Genomic DNA, 24409 nt, shown 5'->3' on the forward strand with positions numbered 1-24409 from the left:
TAAGTTAAATCATATTGTTATTTTGGAATCCAGTTTTCAGAAGGGGCAAGTAGGGGCAGATAGGTTTTTCATACGATCCAAATGCTAAGAATGATGTTCTACCCTCAGATGTTTTATGCCATGACAGGTCCAAAATACGAGGTTCTCATAGCTTTAGTAGAACTCGCAATACCTCAAAATTGTCAGGGTGTTTTGGAGAACACTCTGGGTCTAAAACTTGGATTTTTCTCATGTTAAAGAGTGTTTGTGTATGAATTAAATAATACTCTAGCCCACTTTGCTCTTGAGATGTGTTTATTTGCCCCATTGGATTGTATCCAGTGCCGTCGAACTTAAGTCCTTTTCATTTCAGTGGGTCTACTCTAAGTAGGACTAATTTTGGATGTAGTCAATTGTTAGTGAAGCTGCTAACCCGTTCTTAAATAATAGAAACAGTTGAGACCAGATCTATTGTTTCCTTTCTCTTTTGCTTCTGTTCTCACAGGTACTGTAATGAGCATTTGCTGTGTTCCCCACATGTGTTCTGGACTGGCTGGGGCGCATGGGAACATTGTACATCCCCATGTGGAGGAGGGATTCAGGCCCGCCACAGAGCCTGTGAAAATGGCCCCGACTGCCCTGGCTGCAATGTTGTGAGTAACAAATGTGTAGGACTCTATTACGTGTTTGTGAGCCAGAGGATTATTTTGTAACATAAAGCTGAGGTAGAGTTGCTGACACAAGTTGGTGGTGGCCATATTGTGGAAATACGTATGCACATACAGGCATTCACTGACAGAGACAGCCTGATCCGTGTTGTCCATGTACTGATAACTTCCTAGGTTAGACCACTGTAATGTGTTGTATGTTTGAAGACCTCAGAAACTTCAGTTAATAGAAAATCGAGCTGTTTAGTTACTGACTGGCGCTAGGAATATAAAACATATTCCACCAGTTCTTAAGCAGCTGTATTGGCTGCAGGTCCATTTCCAGGCGCAATTCAAAGTACTGGTGCTTACCTATTTATTTATTTATTTATTTATTTATTTAAACATTTGTATCCTGCTCTATTATCACTGGGATCTCAGGGCGGCGTACAGATAAAAATCAGAACAATATAAACATAAATAATTTACACAGCTAAAAATGTTTTAGATGGTTAACAAATTAAAACTGGTAGAAAATTTTAAAAGCAATAAAACAATTAAAACTATGTGTAACCATGGAGAATTTAGCCCTTGAAGGCTTTGATAAAAAGCTGAGTTTTAATTTGGTGCCAAAATGAAGCCAGTGTCAGCGCCAGTCTGACCTCCAAGGGGGAGGGTATTCCACAAGCAGGGTGCCACAACAGAGAAAGCCCTCTCCCATGTCCCACTGCAATGTATGTCTCATGTTGGTGGGATGCAGAGGACGGCTCCCCCAACAGATCTCAAATCTTGGGCAGGCATATATAAGGAGAGGCGCTCCCTCAAGTACCGAGGTCCCAAGCCGTTTAGGGCTTTGAATGTCATTACCAGCACTTTGAATTCCGACCGGAAGCATATAGGCAACCAATGCAATTCTTTTAAGAACGTTGTTATATGGTCTTTATAAGATGTTCTGCTGAGCAGTCTAGCTGCAGCATTTTGCACCAGCTGCAACTTCTGAGTTGTCTTCAAGGGCAGCCCCACATAGAGTGCATTGCAGTAGTCTAATCAGGAAGTTACCAGTGCATGCACTACTGTGGCTAGGTTGTCCCTGTCCAGGAAAGGCCGTAGCTGTCAGATCAGCCAAAGCTGACCCCAGGTACTCCGGGCCCCGGAGTCCAGCTGGGCCTCCAGCGACAAGGATGGATCTAGAAATACTCCCAAGCTACGCACCTGCTCCTTCAGAGGGAGTGCAACCCTATCCAGAACAGATCGTTTACCCAATTCCCAGGCTTGGGAATCGCCGATCCACATCTTATCAGGATTCAGGTTCAGTTTATTAGCTCTCATCCAGCCCATTACAGCCTCCAGGCACTGGTCCAGCACATTCACTGCCCCAGCTGACTCCACTGACAAGGAGAAGTAGAACTGAGTATCATCAGCATACTGATGGCACCCAGCCCCAAACTCCCTAATGACCTCATGATGTTGAACAGCATGGGGGATAGAATAGAGCCTTGTGGCACCCCACAGCTCAGTAGCAATGGGGTGGAATAGGAGTCCCCCCAATACCACTCTCTGGAATCGGCCCTGCAAGTAAGAGCAGAACCACTGTAACACAGTGCCTCCTACTCCCACCTCGCAGTGCCAATCCAGTAAGATAGCACAATCAATGGTATCAAAAGCCGGCGAGAGATCCAGGAAGATCAACAGGGTAGCACTCCCACTGTCTTTCACCTGGAGTAGGTCGTCGGTCAGAGCCACCAAGGCTGTTTCAGTGTCATTCTCTGGCCTGAAACCAGACTGAAATGGGTCCAGATAATGCATTTCTTCCAAGAACATCTGAAGCTGCCCAGCCACCTTGAACAGACTTGGATACCTGAAAGACTGTCTCCTACTTAGCAAGCCTGCCTGGATGCTGTATTTGTTATATAAGACTCTCCTCTGGATCCTCTCATCATCTGAAGTTTGGTGGATGATGACCAAGGTGAAGGCCTTTTTGGTCATGCCCCCCCCTCTAAGAATCCCTTCCCTTGGAAAGGCTCACCCAGTGCCAACTATGGTATCATTGCAGCACCAGGCAACGATGTTTTCATCCACCCAGGTATTCCAGCATATCACAGGAGCTGGTTTTAACCTTAGTTTGATCTGCTCTACTGAGCTTCCCTGCTATGCTAATCTGTTCAGTGTCCTTGTTTAAGGGCTGTGTTGTTATGTATTATTGTTTTGTCATTTTTTAATGTTCGCTGCACTAACAGTTTTATGGAAGGACAGCCTAGAAATTACCTAGATAAATAAAATAAATTCTGTAGGGATCAACCCGGGTCTCAGAACAATGAACAGTCTTTATATCCACACATTAACTCTCCATTGCCTCTGAGAACTGCATTTACAGGCTTCTGGGACTGGGGCCCTTCCTTTCTTCCGAGAGAGTAAAGGCTTGTTTTGATCTGCCTTGAATAACCTTAAAATCTGAAGGGTAAACAAAGGTCAGAGATAGAAATCATGTCATAAGAATGCACAAAGGAAGACCCGCTTTGACCTGTGGTAGTTTTATATTGAAGGGTGTTACCCATGAGAAGTCTACAGCAGCACACTGCGCATAGGGGAAAGCATTTCTCTTTTTAGCTACTGTAATTATGACTCTCATTTTGAAACCACTGTTACAATCTGTTCGTACTAACGACATATTTAGACTGAAAAGCTAGAGATTGTACACGGAACAACCCTGACCCAAGGGCCTAAGATTAGATGTTTTCATAGTGAGACATATGTGCTGCAGTTACTGCTAGTTCGAATAATGGATTTTACAAAAGGCCGGGCAATTTTTTTAAAATTATTTTTTTAAAACAAACAAAAACTAGTTCAGAAATAGCAGGACCATGGGCTCGATCCTCTCTGCCAATCTGCTGAAGGAATGGATCCTCCCTTCCTCAGCCATGAGGTTGCTGGAGCAAGGTGCCATTCGTGATCCAGCAAGCATCCCAGGCAAAGCAACAGGACATCTCTGGGTCTCTTGTAGATGATACAGAAGCAGCAGGGGAGTCCTCTAGTTTAGAACTTGGAAGGGTATCATCAGTGACGCTGGGACTTTGCCTGGCCAATACATGAGCAAAGTTGCTTGAAGAGCAGCACTTGGCCAGGCTGGCCACGACAAGCCTGGCTGGGATGGGATAGTGGGACATCATCATTATTATTATTATTATTATTATTATTATTATTATTATTATTATTTGTATCCCGCCTTTTGCCCAATGCTGGGCCTCAAGGCGGCCTTACAAAGTTTAAAACATACATTGGGGTGGGGGGAAACAAAACTATAAACGTTTAAAATACACAACAAAATTATAAGACATTAACATAGATGGAGGGCCAGATTATTCTCCAAAGGCCTGCTGGAACAAAAAAGTTTTAGCCTGCTTCCGAAAGCCCATCAAGGAGGGAGCCAGCCTGGCTTCCCCAGGAAGAGAGTTCCAGAGTTCCGAGAAGGCCCTCTCCCATGTTCCCACCAAGCGCGCCTGTGAAGATGGTGGGACTGAAAGAAGGGCTTCTCCAGAAGATCTCAAAGCACAGGCAGGCTCATAAGGGAGAATACGTTCTTTCAAATAACCTGGACCTGAACCATATAGGGCTTTATAGGTCATAACTAGCACTTTGAATTGTGCCTGGAAACAGACTGGAAGCCAGTGGAGCTGTTTTAACAGGGGAGTTGTATGCTCCCTGTAACCAATCTGGCTGCAGCTCTTTGAACCAGCTGGAGTTTCCGAACACTCTTCAAAGGCAGCCCCACGTAGAGCACGTTACAGTAATCCAATCGGGATGTAACTAAGGCATGTGTCACCGTAGCCAGGTCCGACATCTCTAGGAATGGGCGCAGCTGGCGCACTAGCTTTAACTGTGCAAATGCACTCCTGGCCACCACCAAAACCTGGGCATCCAGGCTCAGGGCTGAATCCAGAAGTACACCCAAGCAGCGGACCTGTGTCTTCAGGGGGAGTGTAACCCCATCCAGAAGCCCTTTGTGACCATGAGTAGGTGGACAGTGGTAGATGACAGTGGTTCACCCTCATACTCAAATCTCCATCTCTGTGTTCCCCTGAACTTTCTCCTGAGCCTTCAGGGGAGAGTTTAGGGAGGATAGTCCAGGTAAGATAGCCAGGTGTGAGGGATAAACCAGCCAGAGATACAAATCATAGGATGTAATAACAAATCTCCTTGAAACTAAGGCCTTAGCTAGACCTAAGGTTTATCCCAGGATCGTCCCGGGGTCGTCCCTGCCTGCTCCCGGGATCCCCTGTGAGTCATTTACATGAACAGGGATGACCCCAGGACAATCCCGGGATAAACCTTAGGTCTAGCTAAGGCTTTAGTATCCACTGAGTAGTCTGCTAACTCACAATTGTAGTTGATAGTGTATTAGTGCCTATGGTAGTGATACAATCTAAAAAGCCCAAGTCTGGTTACATTCATGGATTTTGGGCACATGGATCTCGAGTCACATCATAATACATATTCATCATATGGTTGTGCTTTATTAATACATTTGATACAGTCAATATACAGTCAATACATTTCTTTCAGGAGTATCAAGCTTGCAACACCAGCCCCTGTCCAGAGTTAAAAAAGACAACTCCTTGGACTCCGTGGACTCCGGTGAATATCTCGGACAACGGCGGGCATTATGAACAACGATTCCGATATACTTGCAAGGCACGGCTTCCTGATGCAAGTTTGTTAGATGTGGGAAGGCAGAGGATTGAAATGCGTTACTGTTCTAGTGATGGTACCACTGGATGCTCAACAGATGGTAAGCAGTCAAGTTGGCTTATGATTCTCGCTTGTGAGAAGAATAACAAGCCAGGGATCCTGGTTCAGGTGTAGTACTAAACTACCCTTCCTCAAAGTGGTGCCTGTGGCATTACACCCCACAAGTCAGTTCCCTAATGTATGTCTAGGATTTATAAGTCTATTGTGTTTAGAATGTTGACCTGAGTGGGTAGAGATTGAATGTCTTAGGAGGCGGGAGAAGGATATATAAGGGAATGACTGAGGTGATAGGGAGGTGTTTTTAAAGTACTTTGGTAGGAGGGAGAATTAGAGGATCAGGGTAAAGAGGGTTGCCTTTTGAGTGTAGTGTGCAGATAGTCAGTTGCGGCATAAAAATCCTTAAATAAATAAAAAATAAATAAATATTAAACAATCCTGATAATAAAGAAAGTTCAAGAGTGAAGGTTTGAGAGAAAGGAAAGTGTGTTTGAGAAGAGAGGAAGGATTGGATGAGAGGTTTTAACAAGGGTCTGAAAAGTTTTATTATGAAACAAAGTTTGTGAACATTGAAATAAATTTTTATTCAGTTTGTTTTACTACCACAAAAATCCCACGTGTCTCCTTGGCATTTATCATCTGCAGTTATATACATATAACACCCGTTCTGACATTCATTCACCATCAGCACATATAATTCACAGCGCATTATTTTATTCCTGAAATTTTTCCTGTTTAACTCCTTTCTCCACATAGTTTGTAGAAAGGTGGAGTTTGTCCCTCGCCTCAGGCTCATAAAGTGGTAGCGCTTAGCTTGAGCAGGGAGTGTCCACGGACAGGCCTGTTGTAAAGAGCCTGTGTTGTGGCAGTGCCCTCCAGGTATTTTGGACTTCAGCACCCATTAGCCCCAGCCAGCATGGTTCATGATCAGGATCACACACCTGGAGAGCGCTAGGTTGGGGAAGGCTGCACTAAACAAACCACAAAGGCTTTCTTTAGTCACTCTCTCTAGCTGGAAACAAATAGACGGTGTGCACCAGCCTACCATCAGGACACTGTCACAAAAATCAATAGCTGCTATTCATGCTATGACATTGATGCTACTGTAGGGAAGCAGCATTTTCCTATGCATTGAAAATATATGACAGTAGCTTTGGAAGGAATCTTGTGCCTCCTTAACGCAAGACGTTCTGCACTGAAAAGCATTCTTCTTACTTGCCTGTTCCAAGAAGATTCCATAACTTTCCCAGATAACTCTCCCTTGATTGATTGCTGAACAGCTCTGATAATTAGGGCACGCTTTCTAACATTGAAATGCATATAAAGCTATTGCTCTTCCACATTTTTCTTGACACCTTTTAAATATTTGAAAACCTTCAATATTCTATCCTCCTCCCAGTCCTATTTTCTCGAGGTTAAATATAGCCAGCCTCCTGCCTTCACTTTCATGATCTGCCTTCTAGGTTTTTATGTTTTCATTGCTCTCAACTGAATTGGGGAAATTGACAAGTTCCTTTCAGTTGTGCCACACAGAACTCTGCACACTGCATTAAATGTCAACTTATCAATGCTGCATAAAACAGAATTAACATTTCCCAAGTTTTGGAGATGCGGCTGCTCTAAAATTTAAAGTAGCATTTCCCCTTTTTGCCCCAGTACCCCATGGTTGATTCATGATTTGTTTATCCCCTAAAATAGCCCATAAATCCTTCTTGGCAAAGGTAATGCTTGTCCAGTGATTTCCCACCTTTTGGTTCGTGTTCTGTGTGAGTAACACGTAATATTCACTCTTGCTGGGTTTCAAATTATTGCTGTGTGCCCAGCTGTCTGGACTGAGTTCAGCTTGGACTTGTTTCTTAACCTCTAAAAAGTTTGGCAGTCTTTTCCAGTTGTATGTCATCTTTTAATTTAGTGAGTGCATTATTCATTTTCCCGCATGCTTCTTCACCCCTCACGGATTTCTACAAAATCTCAATTGGTACCTTGCTTCAATCCAGTGTTGACCCATTTCTGTAGCTCAGGTATGACTAAGTCGGTTGTGTGTCCACCTTTTTGAAATCCACATTTCTCAAGATTTCTAGGAGAAAAAACAAATCCTGGCACAGGCACTTGCAGGGGAGAAGTGGCAAGTGGGGAATATGTATCCCTTTCTCCACTGTAAATATTCCCTCTCAGGCATTTTTAATCTTCTTTTCGTTGTCTGGGTGATAAAACAGAAAATGAGCTTGAGGGGTCAATAGCTGTGTGTGTGTGTGTGTGTGTGTGTGTGTGTGTGTGTGTGTGTGTAGGAGATTGGAGGGGAGAATCAGGTGCAGGAAGGGTTGAGCACCCTTTGCGCTTGCCCATCAATTCTTCCCCACAATTTTCTTCTCCACTCTCACATTTGTGTCACCTCAGCAAATGTGAGTTTAGGAACCTGAGGTAATATTAGCTGCACTTTTGGAAGCAAAGTCAAAGTTGTTGCAAAACTGCCCACTGCATTTCAAGCGTGTTCATCACTTAGCTAAACAAGACATTGAAATCATCCAAAGTCCTGCACCATTTTTGTGTGTGTGTCGTTGAACACCAGCCACTAAGACAGATGGATGATCTCAGGCTTTACTTAAAGTGTCCATTTTCTTTCTGATTCTCTTTCAAAGATGTACCCAGATGCATTTCTGATGAAAATTTTGAACCTGTGAAGCAAATGCTGTGAAATACTTTGGTGCCTTTGAAATGCCACAGGATCCATCACTTTCCACAGTCTCCCTGGGAGTATCCCTTTAAAATGCTTACCTGCCCCCCATTCTCTAAACCTTCCAGACATGGCTCTTTCATTGCGGTGTCATTACAAACATTGTAAAGCGTTCCCTAAGGCTCCACCTGAACTTACATTGTTATAACTTGTCCGTTACTTCTCATCTTTGACTCCTGATTCTGGGCCAGGAGACAACAATGCTAACCTCTCCTCTTTCTGGCAGTATCTCAAATATTTGAAGGCTTTTTATCATTGTCTCCGTTAACCTTATTTCCCCTTAATCAAAAATGGTCTGACAATTGCAGTCCTTGTGAGAGACTGCAAGTGAAAATAGATCTGAGGTTGTTGGTAAGGAACAACAGTTAGTGTCTTGACTAAGAGAGTGAATCAAGAAGCCCCAGATTCAAATCTCACCTCTGCGACTAACTCACTAGGTTGCCTTTGGCAAACTAGTCTCAGAGTCCTGCATTTGCCATGTGGAGTGGGCTGTTGTCCCATTAGAGGTTTTTTTACTAAAGATTTTTTTTTGTACTGTGTACTTCTGAGTACACAGTACAAAAAAAGTCAGTGTAGAATTCTTTGACAAGATAAACAAGCTGGAGTCCTGTGCACACTTAATTGGGAGTTAGTCTCATTTTTGTCAATAAGGTTCCTTCTAAGTAAACATGTATAGAGTTGGCTGTAGGGTTGTCAGGGGCTATAAACTATGATAAAAAGTATTTCAAATGCTGTTTTTGTTGTTGTAGGAATAATGTGCAAACATGTTCAGAGAGTCTCATATGGGTTGTTTCCATATTATTATTATTATTATTATTATTTATTTATTTATATAGTACCATCAATGTACATGGTGCTGTACAGAGTAAAACAGTAAATAGCAAGACCCTGCCGCATAGGCTTACATTCTAATAAAATCATAATAAAACAATAAGGAGGGGAAGAGAATGCAAACAGGCACAGGGTAGGGTAAACAGGCACTGGGTAGGGTAAAACTAATAGTATAAAGTCAGAACAAAATCCAGTTTTAAAAGCTTTAGGAAAAAGAAAAGTTTTTAGCTGAGCTTTAAAAGCTGCGGTTGAACTTGTAGTTCTCAAATGTTCTGGAAGAGCGTTCCAGGCATAAGGGGCAGCAGAAGAAAATGGACGAAGCCGAGCAAGGGAAGTAGAGACCCTTGGGCAGGCGAGAAACATGGCATCAGAGGAGCGAAGAGCACGAGCGGGGCAATAGTGTGAGATGAGAGAGGAGAGATAGGAAGGAGCTAGACCGTGAAAAGCTTTGAAGGTCAACAGGAGAAGTTTATATTGGATTGGAAGCCAATGAAGAGATAGCCATTTGCTCTGGAATCAACATCTTTTATTCACTCAGGGGGATCTACACTACTGCTTTAAAGCGCTTTATAACAGTTTTGACAACTGTTGGGGCCCAGGACACACTCCATGTACAGGTTTCGAAACGTTTTCAAAGCGCTTTAAAGCGCTTTAAAAGCAGTAGTGTAGATCCCCCCTCAGTTCTTCTAGAGAGTCCAGACTATATGGCTGCTAAATTATTGCATTGTAGTGATTTTCATGTTGTCTTTCCATCTTTTAAAGACCTGGTTTGGGGTTGCTTTAAATGCAATTGCAGCACTTGCATAACAAAAATAAAAACAACCATGCCTATAAAACATATTTCACTTTTCATAAGAGTCATATATAAAGCATGACATTCAACAAAAGAAGGCAGTAGTGTAAATGATCCAATACATATAGAGTGCCCAAGGCAAACATTAAACAGTCTCTGTGTTTTCAGCCGACTTGTCGTGGCGTTTGTTCCGACAAAGCTCTTAGCGGAAACAGGAAAACAAACCGCAGAGACCTGTCAATAAATAAAATCTACAATGCTGATAAGAATTAGAAAATAATAAATTTGATAAGAACTAGAAAATAATAAATATAACCTCCCATTATAAATATATGTCTAGGTTCCATGCTGATGTCATAGCCAGCACTATATTGTGTCAAAAAAAAATGTGCTTAAATTGTGCCAAAAAAACTGTGATTGTGTTCTATGTGCATTATACATTGAAAAAATATTATTAAAAAAAAATGTTGTATTAGGAGTACTCTTCACACACAGTTTATTAGGCAACTATTTTGCCACAGATGATCGTGCAAGTGTTATGCATCAGTTTATTTTATATTTTATATATATTTGTAAATAAATGGGGCTGATGGTTAATTGTTTCTGTCCATCGCTGTAGGTGTGCTATGGAGTTGTGTCCCTTGGGCACCTATATGTATTGGATATATAAAGCATGAAACATGTAAAATATCACAAATAGCTTATACTTAAAAAGGCTACACCAGAGCTTTCATTATAAATTTAACAATACATCATCTAGACCAGCCTTCCTCAACCTGGGGCGCTCCAGATGTGTTGGACTACAACTTCCAGAATGCCCCAGCCAGCTGGCTGGGGCATTCTGGAAGTTGTAGTCCAACACATCTGGAGCGCCCCAGGTTGAGGAAGGCTGATCTAGACTGTTCATCACATTCAAATGTTATGTTTTTAAGTATACATTAAAAAATCATAGCTATTCATCTAAAACATTTAGCATTATCCAAGCCAAATAGTTAGGAGGCTTAACAATGGTGGATTTCAGTGGCGGAGGTGTGTGCCAAGTGTCTACATTTGGTTAGGCTGCACCCACTTTGGGTGAAGAGCTCCTCACTCTGCTTGGCTCATTCTTCTTTCCTCCTGTTTTTCTTGCCATTGGTAGCCTTACCAGAAAAAGACTCTGCAGACGTGTGGAAGCCCTGCCTTGCAATAGGTAGGGGAATTAAATGTGGAATAAGTTGGTGTAGTTCTCCCAGTAGATTACGAAGTACTTTCTGTGCCCACACCTGCACTAGGGGGTCAGATGAAATTGCTTTGGGAGTCACATCTGGACCCTTGGCCCACCCATCCACCAATTACAACAGTATTACAACTAAAACCAGTATGTTGCCAAACTTCTGTTTTGAGGATTTACAGCTTTAATTTAACTTAATGAATTAATTTAATTTTTGCTTTCTGTTTGCATCTGTTTTGCTCAGGTGATTTCATGCATTCTGGACGTTATTCTGCTCATACAATTAATGGTGCCTGGTCCCCCTGGTCTCCGTGGTCTCAGTGTAGCCGTGACTGCAGCAGAGGCATTCGCAACCGCAAACGCATTTGCAACAATCCTGAGCCGAAGTATGGAGGATTGCCATGCTTGGGGCCATCCCTCGAATACCAAGAATGCAACATTCTCCCATGCCCAGGTAAGAGCCCACAGCGTTGGCATGGAACCATTTCCAAATCAAACATGCTTTTTTAAATGCTTTTAAAACTCTCAACCAGTCAACAACATGTCGTTTCTAGAAAAAGCTAAGGCAGGCTTGCATTAAGGGAGGAAGGAGCACAGGGCACACACAGCCTTCTTATCTTTTCCAACCCCCGTACATTTTAGAAAGATTCAGAGGAGCATGATTTGCCTAAAATGTGTATGTGGTAGGGCGGGGGACCCAAGGTAAGGTTTGTACATTTCATTTGCACCAGTGGATGTTTCCTTCCTGTGTAAATAGTAGCTGTGGGCTCCCCTGATCCAGTGTGAAGGGCAAAGGGTGAAATCCTCTTCCCCGACCTGGATCGGGCCCCTACAGCTAGTATTTTCACTTTTAAAAACCGTACAAATGGTAATGGCATGAATGGTTCCACATTTAGTTTGACTGCAGTCTTAAGTTCTTAATAACAATTCACAGCCACCTAAAACCAACATGTCTTCTATTCCCAAGATCTTCTGTGGTAATATTTGTAAGCTGAGAACTATACACGGGGCATCCACTTGCCCAGGCCCTTCTCGTCTGATTGGGCCAGGCTGGGAAAAGGCGCTTTCAAATATTACCATTGAGATCTGGGAAGAAGCCACAGGAAACTGCGCCTGTGCTACTGCTATAATGTATGACAAGGCGACTGACTAGGTCCTCAGACCTCCTTGATTTTGCCTCTAATCCATCCTATCTCAGTGTAGTCTCTGTCTTATACTGCCACGTTGTGGGATGTAGTGTTGGATTGAGTTTCCTCTCTTCTGCCTTATGTCAGTAAAATATTGGGTTATCTTTCTAGAGGTGGAGTTGAAGAACATAGGATTTTGATTCCCTGGAATGCAGCTCAACTCTTGCTGCTGTGGTCTGAGGTATTCAGCTATAATACATGAAAGAGGCTAGTTGAATTAATCTGTTTCCCATGTTTGTCTTTTCCAGTTGATGGAGGTTGGTCTTGCTGGTCATCGTGGTCCAAGTGCTCCACCACCTGTGGAAGTGGGCATTATATGAGGACCCGCTCATGCACAAGCCCAGCGCCAGCTTATGGAGGCGACATCTGCCTCGGACTCCACACGGAAGAAGCCCTCTGCAACACACAGCAATGCCCAGGTAGGGGGAAACCAGCTCGTTTATTTCCCTGCTGCTCCATGGAACTGGCATGGTTTAGAACAATTATTTTTGGGGGGGAATCAGGCAACATGCTGCAATTTTTAAAATTGTTTATCGAACTTTTATCCTACTCTTGGTCGAAGGAATGGAGGGCACCATGTCTGGTTCTTCCTCAACCTGATTTTATCCTTACTTTCTCAAACAATCCTGTGAAGAAAGTAAGGCTGAAAGATGGTGACTGACCTAGGGTGCCTGACAAAGATTTGAAACTCTGCTGTACCTCCAAAACTCTAACTCTGTGGTGGCGGCTTCATTCCTTCAGTTTGGCCAGGCACGGTCTCCTGAGTGCCTCAGAGGGCCCCTTGTCAAAATTCACCCAGGTTTCCTACGAGGATCTCTGTCAGCATCTGGCCTTAGTTAGGCCGAGCAGAAAGGTGTCTAAGCAGGCAGGCAGGCGTTTCCTCCCTCCCAGAGTCGAGGTAAGCGGAGGGTGTGGTGGTTCAAGCAGGAGCTGAGTGAGCCCGTTCCATCGGGCATCCATGTGGCAGACAAACAGCTACTTCTTGGACAGCAGCTACTCCTCCTGGCCCATTTTTGTCCTTAAATTCCATTCCTATCCCCACCTCCATGAAGACAGGTAAAAAAAAGGGGGGGTGAGCCTCCAATGGAGACTTTTTTCCTTTTTTTAACCCCACTTCCAGCCCGCAAAGGTGTGTAGTGGTGTTTCCAGACAAAATTGGGGGGGAAAGGGTTAACCTCCCTTCCTGGAGGGCCATGATCCCGATCCAAATCAGGACTCTGCACACTTACACAAAGGTAAATGAAACTACCTTCCATAGCTCCACTATGCATGGTTAGCCAATCGTTTACTTTGGCCTTCAGCTTGCCTGGCTGAAGGTTGCTCCTTGGCCTTGTCTCCAGCCCACGCTGCAGGTCAGCACCTGATTCCCCCCCCCAATCCAGTATGGGAGCCCCTCTGTCCCTCGTGCGACACACGCTGCCTTCGTCGGGGTTGATAGCGGCTTGTTTCTTATACCTTGGGGCGTGTCCTTGCTGTGCCAGTGGACTCACAACTAGGACTATGGCAAACAGCACTAGCCGAAGGGGGCAGAGCGGCCATCCCTCACTGAGAGAGTTGGGTGAAATATTGCCTGTGGGCGTGTTCAAACCATACCGGTGGGCGTTCTCTTTAGAAAACAGTACCCTTTCTGGATTTTTTCTCAAAAACGTTAACTGCATTTATTTACAGTTAATAGGATCAGAATATTCTGAGTGAACAAGGAGTAAGAAAACAAGTCAGTACAGGAATAGCAGTTTAGATGACGTGCTCAAAGTGAAACCAACTCCATAGCTGCCAGTTCCTCAGAAGCTCCCATCGCTCCCATCGCTCTCTTTCCACCGCCCACCTTAGCTGACCTAACTCCTCCCTCCCTCCCTCCCTCCCCTGCATTTTCTCCTGTCTCCTTGGTAACCAGCCACCCTCCCTCACACTCCACCTCCTCTCAACTGGCCACTTCCCTCTAAGGTTTAGTACAGGGGATGGCGCAGAGAGAGAGAGAGAGAGAGAGAGAGGGAGAGAGGTGTAGAAGGCTATGCCTACCATTTGTCCCAGGTCTCGATTGACTTTTGTGGGTTAAAAGCCCTTCATAGGAAAAAAAAGGCTCCCTCCTGCTCTAACCACTGCATCGTGCTGTCTCTAAACAGTCTCTGTGTTGATTTTTTGGATTGCCACAGATAGCTGGTCTGACTGGTCACAGTGGTCTAGCTGCGGTTCACCTGGAGCCCAATTCCGCACCCGCCAGTGCAATGTTTTGTTTCCTGTGGGTCACCAGTGCTCTGGGAATTCCACCGAGAGTCGTCCGTGTGTTTCTGATTCCAATTTCTTACCAGGTAAGGGCAGAGTTGCTTATCTCCTGAGCCAGTTCCAAGAAGGGAGGTCTAAGTAAATTGCCGCAAACTTGCTAAAGGACAAATGGGAATAGAACAAAGAAACGTGTTTAGTAGGGTGGAGCTGGGAGGGTGGGGCAAGGAGGACTCATTCCAGGCCCCCTCTTTTTTGTGTGTCTTCCGTTGAGTGTGCGCGCAGAGGAAGTTTGATGTATGGTGTGAGGAAGCATCCAAAACACTGGGTCTTCTCCTTGCCCAGGGAGGCAGCAATCACATGATTGTGATTCTTCAAGGGCTGTTTCCTCCAGCTCTGCCCCCAGTTCCTTCCCTGCCTCACTCAGGATAGTGCTCTCTCAAGCTTTCCTTCTAGATTCCGCTTCCCATTTTTTATTTCTGTTCTGTCCTCAAATATCTTTTACTATGCCTTGATCCCAGGCTTCCAACTACGTATCTACTCCTTTAAAAAGCAGAGAGTATCCCTCCTTACCTTCCCATTTCCATCCCAATGGCTCCGGTAGGGAAGGGGGCAGTGGCATCAAAGAACCCTAGAAAAAAGACAAGGCACATTTGAATTCCGAAGGCTCCAAGGCCATGCCCACACGCCGCCTCACAGAGGTTGTTGGCATCCTGCACCTGTGAATGCCAAGCTGCTGCATCTCCCATGCCCCGTGATCGTACTTTGGCACCTGGGCAGGGCAGACCTCAGCGGCGGCGGCACAAGGAGACTTCCGGCTCCCCCAGCTCCGACAAGGCTTGCCCCAAATGGAACCCCTCCATAGCACTGAACAGACCATCACCCAAGAGGAGGTAATCTCTGAGGCCTCTGATACTGATTCAGCCCCATTGAATGACAAGGTTTGGAGCTGGCAGTGGGGGGAGATCAGAGCTGCACTACAGATGGCAGCTGCCATCTTGTCCAGCTGGAAACTTCCCGCCCACTCCAGGTGGTGCCTTCCTCTGCTTTTCAGGGCTGCTCAAGCCCTCAAAAGATGCTGATCCTCTGCCTCCCTTTAATGAGGATCAGTTCATTAAAAAAATCAGTGCTTGGAACTTGCACACACTGCTTAAAATACTCACTGAGGCTCCCTTTGAACCCCTACAAACTGTATCGCTTTGACTCCTTTCCTTCAAGGTGGCCTTCTTTGTGGTTGTCACTTTGGCCAGGAGGATTTCCGAATTGGCAGCTCTCTCCAAGACCTTCTACGTGGCTTCACGAACAGCATGGTGATCCTCTGAAAATGGGGATAACATAAATTATGCATTTCACCCTTCCCAGGAACTGGTCCGCAGGGCTCTAAAAATTACATTCACAGAACCAAGGACCTTTGTCTTACAGAATCTCGTTTTGTGTCCTTTCTTAGGAAAGAAGGCCTCGAAGGCTACATTGGATTGAAGCCTACGTTACATTAGTCTTCAATACACAACACATACATAGGCCTTTGGTTGACTCCTAACATATTCACAAGACACTACAAATTGGACATTGGCAGGAGATGCTCCAATAGGTGTTATTCCTGACCTTGTGGTCAGCCACAGCCCCTCCTTAATCAATTCAGCTTGGGCATGCCCCAGTCTTTCAGTGCCTCCTCACACCATACACAGGATGGAACATTGGGAACCTACCATGAAGGTCCATTCTGGTATGTTGTGATGGAGGGGTCTAGCACCACATTGTATGGGTGCCTGATGTGGTGCTAGACCAACTGCACACATCTCAAAATAGTATGCCCTTCCCATGTGACTTGGCTTCTAGGAGGGAGGGTCCTCCCCTTCTTCTCTTGGGGTCCTTAACCTATACTTACTGCTTCACCTCTAGTCTCGTTTTTCCTTCCTTGGCCATGAAAGGAGCTAGGGGCAAAGCAAGAGGAGGCAGCACTCAAAGAATCACAACCATGTGATCCCTGCCTTCTTGGCCAGTGCAAGGAGCCAACCCAGTTTTGGGGATGCCTCTGTCACACCATACCAGAATGGACCTTCATGATGAATTCCCAATCCCTTCTCCCACATTCATAATGCCACAGATGCCACTATTATAGTCAATGGATTTAAACACTTTCGTATGACGTGGTTTCTTTTTCTTCTGCAAAATAGCAATACGTAGCAACGTGCTTGTGAAGAACAATTTAAGGTTTAAGAAATTCTCATACCGGACTAATTAGGGAAGACATTACTTGCAGAATTCTTTATTTTAAATTAAATTTAGAGGAATGATTTAGTATTTTCATTCTTTGCCAATGCTATATCATTGAATTATTTGCTATTGCAGACATAACAGTAGCGAGGACCAGCAGCATCAAGGAAAAACGATGTGGCGGTAAGGGTCACCCTCCTTTTCTTCCCTTTAGTCATGATCTCCTGTTTTCTGCATCATTTCACCCATGATTTTCATGCTACTTTCCCCAGTTTTATCCACCAAGTGAGGCTTAAGTTCCATATCAGTGCAGAGTTCCGTGATTCTTTCCTCCACAATCCCTCCTCCCCAAATCTGAATGGAAGAAGGTCTGGTGGAGGAGATGTTTCAGTTGGATCTCAGTTAAAAATTGCCCTTTCCAAGCTTCCCCCCCCCACTCCTGTGTGTGTATGTGGGTGGGTGGGAGGTGGGTGGGAAAGGTATGGGGACTCCATATCTTTCCTCCGCAGCTGAAAGCTTGGGGAGGATAATTGTGAGCTGGAGGAGTTCAGCAGCCTCTCTCCATCCACTCTTCTCCTGTTGAGACTTCCAGCCAGTTTAGGCTGGTTTGGGTGGGGTGATGGTGGTGGAATGGAGAAAGGGTCACAGTTAGCTACAGAATCGGACTCAAAGAGTACTTATCAATGGAACCTTCTCAAACTGGGGAGAGGCAACGAGTGGGGCACCGCAGGGCTCACTTCTGGGCCCAGTGCTCTTCAACATTTTTATTAATGATTTGGATGACGAGGTGTAGGGAACACTGATCAAATTTGCAGATGACACAAAATTGGGTGGGAAAGCTAATACCCTGGAAGACAGAAATAAACTTCAAAGTGATCTTGATAAGCTGGAGTGCTGGGCTGAAAACAACAGGATGAAATTTAATAGAGATAAATGCCAAGTTCTACATTTAGGAAATAGAAACCAAAGGCACAGTTACAAGATGGGGGATACTTGGCTCAGCAATACTACAAACGAGAAGGATCTTGGAATTGTTGTAGATCGCAAGCTGAATATGAGCCAACAGTGCGATATGGCTGCAAGAAAGGCAAATGCTATTTTGGGCTGCGTTAATAGAAGTATAGCTTCCAAATCACGTGAGGTCCTGGTTCCTCTCTATTCGGCCCTGGTTAGGTCTCATCTAGAGTATTGCGTCCACTTCTGGGATCCACAATTCAAGAAGGACGCAGACAAGCTGGAGCGTGTTCAGAGGAGGGCAACCAGGATGATCAGGGGTCTGGAAACAAAGCCCTATGAAGAGAGACTGAAAGAACTGGGCATGTTTAGCCTGGAGAAAAGAAGATTGAGGGGAGACATGATAGCACTCTTCAAATACTTAAAAGGTTGTCACACAGAGGAGGGCCAGGATCTCTTCTCGATCCTCCCAGAGTGCAGGACACGGAATAACGGGCTCAAGTTAAAGCAAGCCAGATTCCAGCTTGATATCAGGAAAAACTTCCTGACCGTTAGAGCAGTACGGCAGTGGAATCAGTTACCTAGGGAGGTTGTGGGCTCTCCCACACTAGAGGCCTTCAAGAGGCAGCTGGACAAGCATCTGTCAGGGATGCTTTAGGGTGGATTCCTGCATTGAGCAGGGGGTTGGACTCGATGGCCTTGTAGGCCCCTTCCAACTCTGCTATTCTATGATTCTATGATTTTGTGAACTACATATAACAAATAATTTGATCCTTGGATGCAAACAAAGAAATGAAATCTTAAAAATGTTTTTTATTATTATTTCTCACTTTCCTAATCAGTATTAACCAGCTCAGCTCCAAGTTAAGGGAGTGTGGGAAAGAGAGCTGTAGGGAAAATAGTTTCCCAGTGTAGCAAGAGAAGGAACCAGCAAGTATGAAATCCTTCACTGTGGATTTAAATTTGATCCTGGAGGTTCTTCCACACAAGATGCTTATTTTGGATTTGCCGGTCTTTGTTGACTCACAGTTTACAATGCATCTATGTGATGTCATCATCAGTTCTCTGTTTTTCCCTGTGCTGTTTCTGTCTCTTTGTGGATAAAAGTTAATGCAACTTTTTTAAAAAGTGGCAGAGCAGCGCAATTTCTGCAGGTGTAGATCACCTTAGCGCTACCCGTCCCATCTTTTTGAAGAGCCCCGGTTTGGATGTGTGCACAGTCATTTTGGGCAGTTGAGGCCTGTCACCTTACCACACCTCTTCACCTCCATACCTGAGCACACCTTTACCGTTTTCATTCCTGTTACTATCACTGCAAGGTGTTTGTTTTTCATTTCTTATAATAATTGCACTATAACTCATTTTTGCTTATGTGTATTTCTGAAATTATTAAAATATTCACACTGAAACACTTAATTATAATTGATCAATAAAGTATAAGTGTACAAATTAAAAATAAAAGGATGTGGAAACGGCGGGGTTGTGGAAACAAGCAATGAAAGAGAGTGCAGCAGCAGGAGGAGAAACTATTTCAGGAAATGATTGAAGAGCCGTTCAGTTTCAATTATGCTGGGTGAAGCAGGGACCACATCAAAGTGCAGACCTTCCTTGGCAGAAGACGGCAGTTCTAAGAACACTTTCTAGGGAGAGAATCCCATTTAATGGGATGAAATTTCTGAACAAACGTACTTAGGATCTCCCTGTAAGGTTGCCATTCCCAGTTCAGAAATCCCCACCCATTTCTGCATTTGCTGGGGTGGGGGTGGAGTATTAGAAAATTGCAATGAGGTTAAAGCAATATATTAAGGCTTCAGTCCTATACCCACTTACCTCGGAAGTAAGCCCCATTGAAAGGAGTTAAATTCTGGCAAAAGATGGCTAAATGTTTTGATCTGTTCCTGGGAACATGTATGAAATGGCCCTTATCATTGTTGGAATCCATCACGTCTATTTGAAACTTAGAGAGGGAATATAAGAGAGTTTGATCAGAAGAGTAGCATTGGCTTCTAAAAGGCAGGTTCATGAAAAGATAAGGCCAAACCAGACATAGATACCTGATTATCAGAGATAGCAGACCTGGCAGCCAAGGAAGAAGTGGCATATAAAAGTCAAGATAAGTATAAAGAAAAATATAAAGAAATAGATAATGTATGTCGGTACAAACCAGAAAAGATGGGGATATTGCTATGTACAACGAACCCTTAAAACTACATTATGGGCTGTATGTCATGTAAAGGTAGGGGGGAGTCTCAATTGCTGGGTTCACACAACACGCTAATCCACCATGGGTTACTGTGTTGTCTGAATGCAGCACGTTTTCTGAAAAGTGCATGTATGCATTATTGCATTTATGTCCTGCTTTTTTCCCTCCAAGGAACCCAAAGTGGTGTACATAATCTTCTGCTCTCCATTTTATCCTCACAACAACCCTGTGAGGTGGGTTGGGCTGAGAGTCTGTGACTGGCCCAAAGTTACCCAGTGGTTTTCCATGGCCAAGTGGGAACTAGAACCCAGATCTCCCGACTCCCAATCCGACACTTTAGCCACTACACCACACTGGCTTTTTAACCATGCAATGTGGGTCCCCCCCCCCCCAAACAAGCCACCTTGAGAACCCATGGCTTGCTGGGTTGTTCAGGACGGGAGACAAGTAACACTGCATGATTAATGAAAAGCCTGCAGAAAGCACACTGCATGCAGATATCACGATAACCCTCCCTGCGGGCAACACAATAACCCACGGTTCAACAACAACCCACACTGGGTGGGTTAGCATGTTGTGTGAACCCAGCCAATGCGATATTGGGTCTAGGATTCTTCTTTCCAAAAGAATTTCTTGCAATTCTAGCAATTGCAATTTATTTTTTAAAAGAGAACGTTTCTATCCTTTATGGTTATGAATATCTGATTTTAAGGCTGTTCAGTAGTTGAAGCTGTTACAGCATGGCGATGGAGGAAGGGGCCTTCCTTCCCAGCCTTACCTTCTGGCACTGGGAGGCAGCCAGAGTTGCACTACAGCCAGCACTGTACTCTGCAAGTGCACAACTGTTGCACAGATGATTCACCCAGAATACGGTGCAGGCTGCTGACTTTATCAACCGCTCAAGAACCAAGTGTTTGTTTCTATGGCGCCAGCTGGGGCACATACATACCCAGCCTCTGCCATCTCCTGGTGGCACTAAAGAAAAGCAGGAAGACCTCTCACCCGTCACCATGACGTGGTGGCCGGTGGGTTTTGCAAACTGCCTCACTACATGCTTGATGTGTGAAGCTAATGCTTGTTGAAATCATAGAAGCCAGAGCAGTAGCTCAAAAAGTTGCCAGAGGAGTGGGTTTCAGTGCCCCGTAGCGTTCTTTGCCCTCCCCATGGCTAACAGCAACAGAATAAAGTTTGCTAATGAAGAGACGCTGCAAATTTGACTACTTCCCCTGATGGCTACTGATCAAATGTTCAGCTTTTCTTTGGTCCGAAGTTGGATTGCCATGGTACATAAATTAATTTTGTTTTAGCGCAGAATACACACATTTTACATTATCTGTCTGCCTCCACCCACCCTAGTTCTGGTCAGAGGGGACTGAATGTTTTTGGGGGAATGATGGAGCCTTATAGAGAAGAAAATTGTTTTCTGACTTCTTCATTTCAACCCATAATTTAGAAAATAGTAGTGTATGCATCTCTGCGTGGATTAAAACAATTACCTCCCTGAAACCATCAAAATACCAATTTTGCTACAAAACAATGTTCAGGCAGCACTTCAGATCCCCTTAAATACTGTTTCAAGAGTTCAAGTTAGCAATTACAGGCCTATTTCCAGACTCTCCCGTAAGAACTTTTACTAGTCTCAAGACTCACCAATTCCTAGGTTTGAGAACTCAAGATTGACGTGGCCTCATGGAGATGGCAAGCAGTGAGTTCCTCTCTTTTGGGAACATGCAGGTGAGCTGAAGATGACAAGGGAGGGTCCACCTTCCTGCTGGTCTCTGCTGGTTCTGCCTTGGCGAGGATGCCTTTCTCCATCTTTATTTGCCATTTTCAAGGCTTCCCTCACTCTCCAGGGCAGACCTACAGGAAGCTGCAAAGGAAAGGAGTAATCTGTGAGAATCCCCTCTGCCATTCTCCAGTGGGACCAATCCCACAAGCGGAGTTCTGCTCACGACAACTCTGGCTCCAAGCCATTATCTTTCACAGCTACAAAGCTTAGAAAGTTTTTCCTCCCCCCTCCCCCCTTTTAAAGGAAAGAAACCTGGATTCTCAGAAAGCAGAATTTGGTTCTCAGTATCACTTTCCGTATCCCCTCTCCATCTGCGTATGCATTTTCCTTCTTCAGTGCTTGTGTGATGAATACACCTGAATACAACTGCATAAGCATAAAATTAACTAAGCATAAACATATAATGCGAAACTTAATCAAATGTAGTGATGCTGTTCTGTCTCATCCACCCTAAAGAGTTCAATATGTTCCACATGACTGCTGTGGGGCTGAGCAGTTCCATTCTCGGGTGCCTTCTGACTCTCCTAATTTACACGTATTGCCAACGGTATCAGCAACAGTCCCACGATGCAACTGTCATCCACCCAGTCTCTCCTGCTCCTCTTAATACCAACATCACTAACCATATCAACAAGCTGGAGAAGTATGATTCCGTAGAAGCCATTAAGGTAAGGAATGAAGAGAGATGGTGTTTTGTGAGTTGTCGATAGGGAGAGTCTCTTGAAAATGACTCTGGCCTAAACAACGGGGATGATCCAGATTTGTGGAACCAGGACCCTAACTAGTCCTACTTTGGGGAGGGCGTCCCTGCAGAACCTGGGCTCACACCACTCAAATCACACAGAGACTCTGGGAAACAGCCTCCACATCATGACCCCAGTACCTCACTGGGGTACTCAGTGCTGTGCCTGCAAGGCTATTTGATTCTTATGCTAGCAAGTGGAGCAGTTTCTCAATTCACTTGATTGGTTGTGGGTGGGGGGAGAGAGCAGCCATGCTGAAAATAGCTGGGGGCACAACCAGGTCCTTGGGGGAGGGTGGGGTTCCCCCCAATGCAAATTAATGGAGTTTCCCCTCCTCCGTTGCAAATTAATGGAGTTTCCCCTGCTCTGTTGCAAATAAATGGAGAAATTGCTCCATTCACTTTCATAGGGGAGGAAATTGTGTAGGCACACTTCCCATTCTCTCCCTTTCCCTGTGCTAGAGCCCCTGCTTTGCATACAGAAGGGCCCTGATTCAGTCCCCGGCATCTCCGGGTAAGGCTAGGAAAGGGTCCTGTCTTAAGTGTCAACAATCCTGGGCTAGATGGAGCGATGGACTGATTGACTAGAAGGCGGTTCTCTGTTCTCCCACCTCCCTTCTCTCTTCCCCCTTTTCTGCTCTTGTCCACAAAGTTCTCACTGTGTGTGTGTTTCCCCCCTTTCTATCCCTGTGTCTGTCTGTCTGTGTTCGGGGTGTGTGGGTGTCCCCCCACGTTTTGTGACTAGCCTCACTCCCAAAATACCAAATGTCCCAAAAGTTTGAGGGAACCCCCCTCCCCCATGTCATTCTGATATGAAGAGGGTCCAGGGCATATTGGCTGCCTCTCAGAAATGTTATAAATTCAGTTATATATTTATTATTTCCTCCTACTCATCTACTTTATCTGATCTCCTTCTTGCCTTCAACATCTGTTTGCTACTTCAGTTCCATTCTTCAGCCACCTTCCGTGCCCATTCCTTCATCAATTGCTTCTGATAGTTCCCCCCAGTATTTTGATGGCATTTGTCATTTGTTCCTCAGTGCTTCCCTCTTCTTTTGATTGTAGCTTTCCTTCTGCCCCAACTTGTCCACCTCTTCTTGCTTTTCTTTTTCTCCACTGTCCACCTCTCACATTCTGTTTTTTTCCTTGCGTAAAAACCACCATGTGTTGTCTTCACCCCACCAGTAAATATAATCAATTTACATATGTTTTAGTGAACGATCCGCTTTGGGCTTTATTGTTTTAATGGGAATTATGTACCCACTTAACACTTTTCTTTTTCTTCTTTTCCTAGGCATTTAACAAAAATAATTTGATCTTGGAAGAGCAAAACAAGTACTTTAATCCACACCTCACTACGAAGGCATATTCCAATGCCTATTTTACAGATCTGAATCACTATGATGAGTATTAAAAGGGTCCCTGTATAACTGATAATTGTCCCTAAGGCAAAATACACTTCAACATTTTAGTATCATGTTGTTGCCAACTTCAAAAAACAAAACAAAACAAACAAACAAACAAACAACCCACCACTGGCCTGTGTGGAGAAAAGGTTCCTTACCAGAATGTTGTACTGCAGTGCAATATTTGTACTGCATAATTACATCATGACATATAGACAAGATATGGCTCATTTTGTATTGGCAATCTGTTTGGGCCAATTGGCTACCATCCTGCTAACTGCTATTTTCAGCTTCTCAAAAGTAGGGGAGGTAGGCTAGGGACTGCCCATTGGATGCGGCCTTCTCATTTCCCGAACAGAAAACTTTTTAACAAGTGGGAGGTCCCTACACTGGCAACGCTGCCAGAGGGACAGAGGTTAAATGAAATTATCCTAATTGTCTAGCAGCAACCCTGAAGCACTCCATCCTATGGGTCAGGCTGGTGACACCTTCCGTGCCGGATGCTTGGACTCATGAAGTTGTTTTGGACCTTGAAGACGCTGAAAATAGATTATAGCTGGACAAGTCTCTTGTAGGACAAGGGAATTTCTCAGAGTGGGTGCTACACAGAGAGCGAGCGCATGTGCGACATCTGTGACGGGACAAATAAAAAACATGCATGCTTTGTCTGTTTCGGTCTGTCAGGATAGGAGGATCTGTAGAAAGAAAGCAGTGAGGAAGCGCGCATTGAACTATTCCTGCATGTTGTTGCTGC

At 44.5% G+C, this 24409-nt stretch overlaps 1 protein-coding gene across 1 annotated transcript in view; it reads left to right on the forward strand.

Moving 5' to 3' along the window:
• SEMA5A (semaphorin 5A) overlaps positions 1–23742 on the forward strand; it is a 104170-nt gene extending 80428 nt beyond the window's left edge. Inside the window, exons 14-21 of the mRNA XM_063130183.1 lie at positions 485–632; positions 5187–5412; positions 11182–11391; positions 12373–12543; positions 14278–14433; positions 16697–16744; positions 21964–22175; positions 23544–23742. Coding sequence (XP_062986253.1) covers positions 485–632; positions 5187–5412; positions 11182–11391; positions 12373–12543; positions 14278–14433; positions 16697–16744; positions 21964–22175; positions 23544–23663 — 1291 coding nt within the window. The 3' untranslated portion in view covers positions 23664–23742. The remainder of the gene's footprint in view (positions 1–484; positions 633–5186; positions 5413–11181; positions 11392–12372; positions 12544–14277; positions 14434–16696; positions 16745–21963; positions 22176–23543) is intronic.
• Positions 23743–24409: the final 667 nt, after the last annotated feature.

The sequence above is a fragment of the Elgaria multicarinata genome, chromosome 7, assembly GCF_023053635.1.
Source record: "Elgaria multicarinata webbii isolate HBS135686 ecotype San Diego chromosome 7, rElgMul1.1.pri, whole genome shotgun sequence".
Lineage (NCBI taxonomy): Eukaryota > Metazoa > Chordata > Lepidosauria > Squamata > Anguidae > Elgaria > Elgaria multicarinata.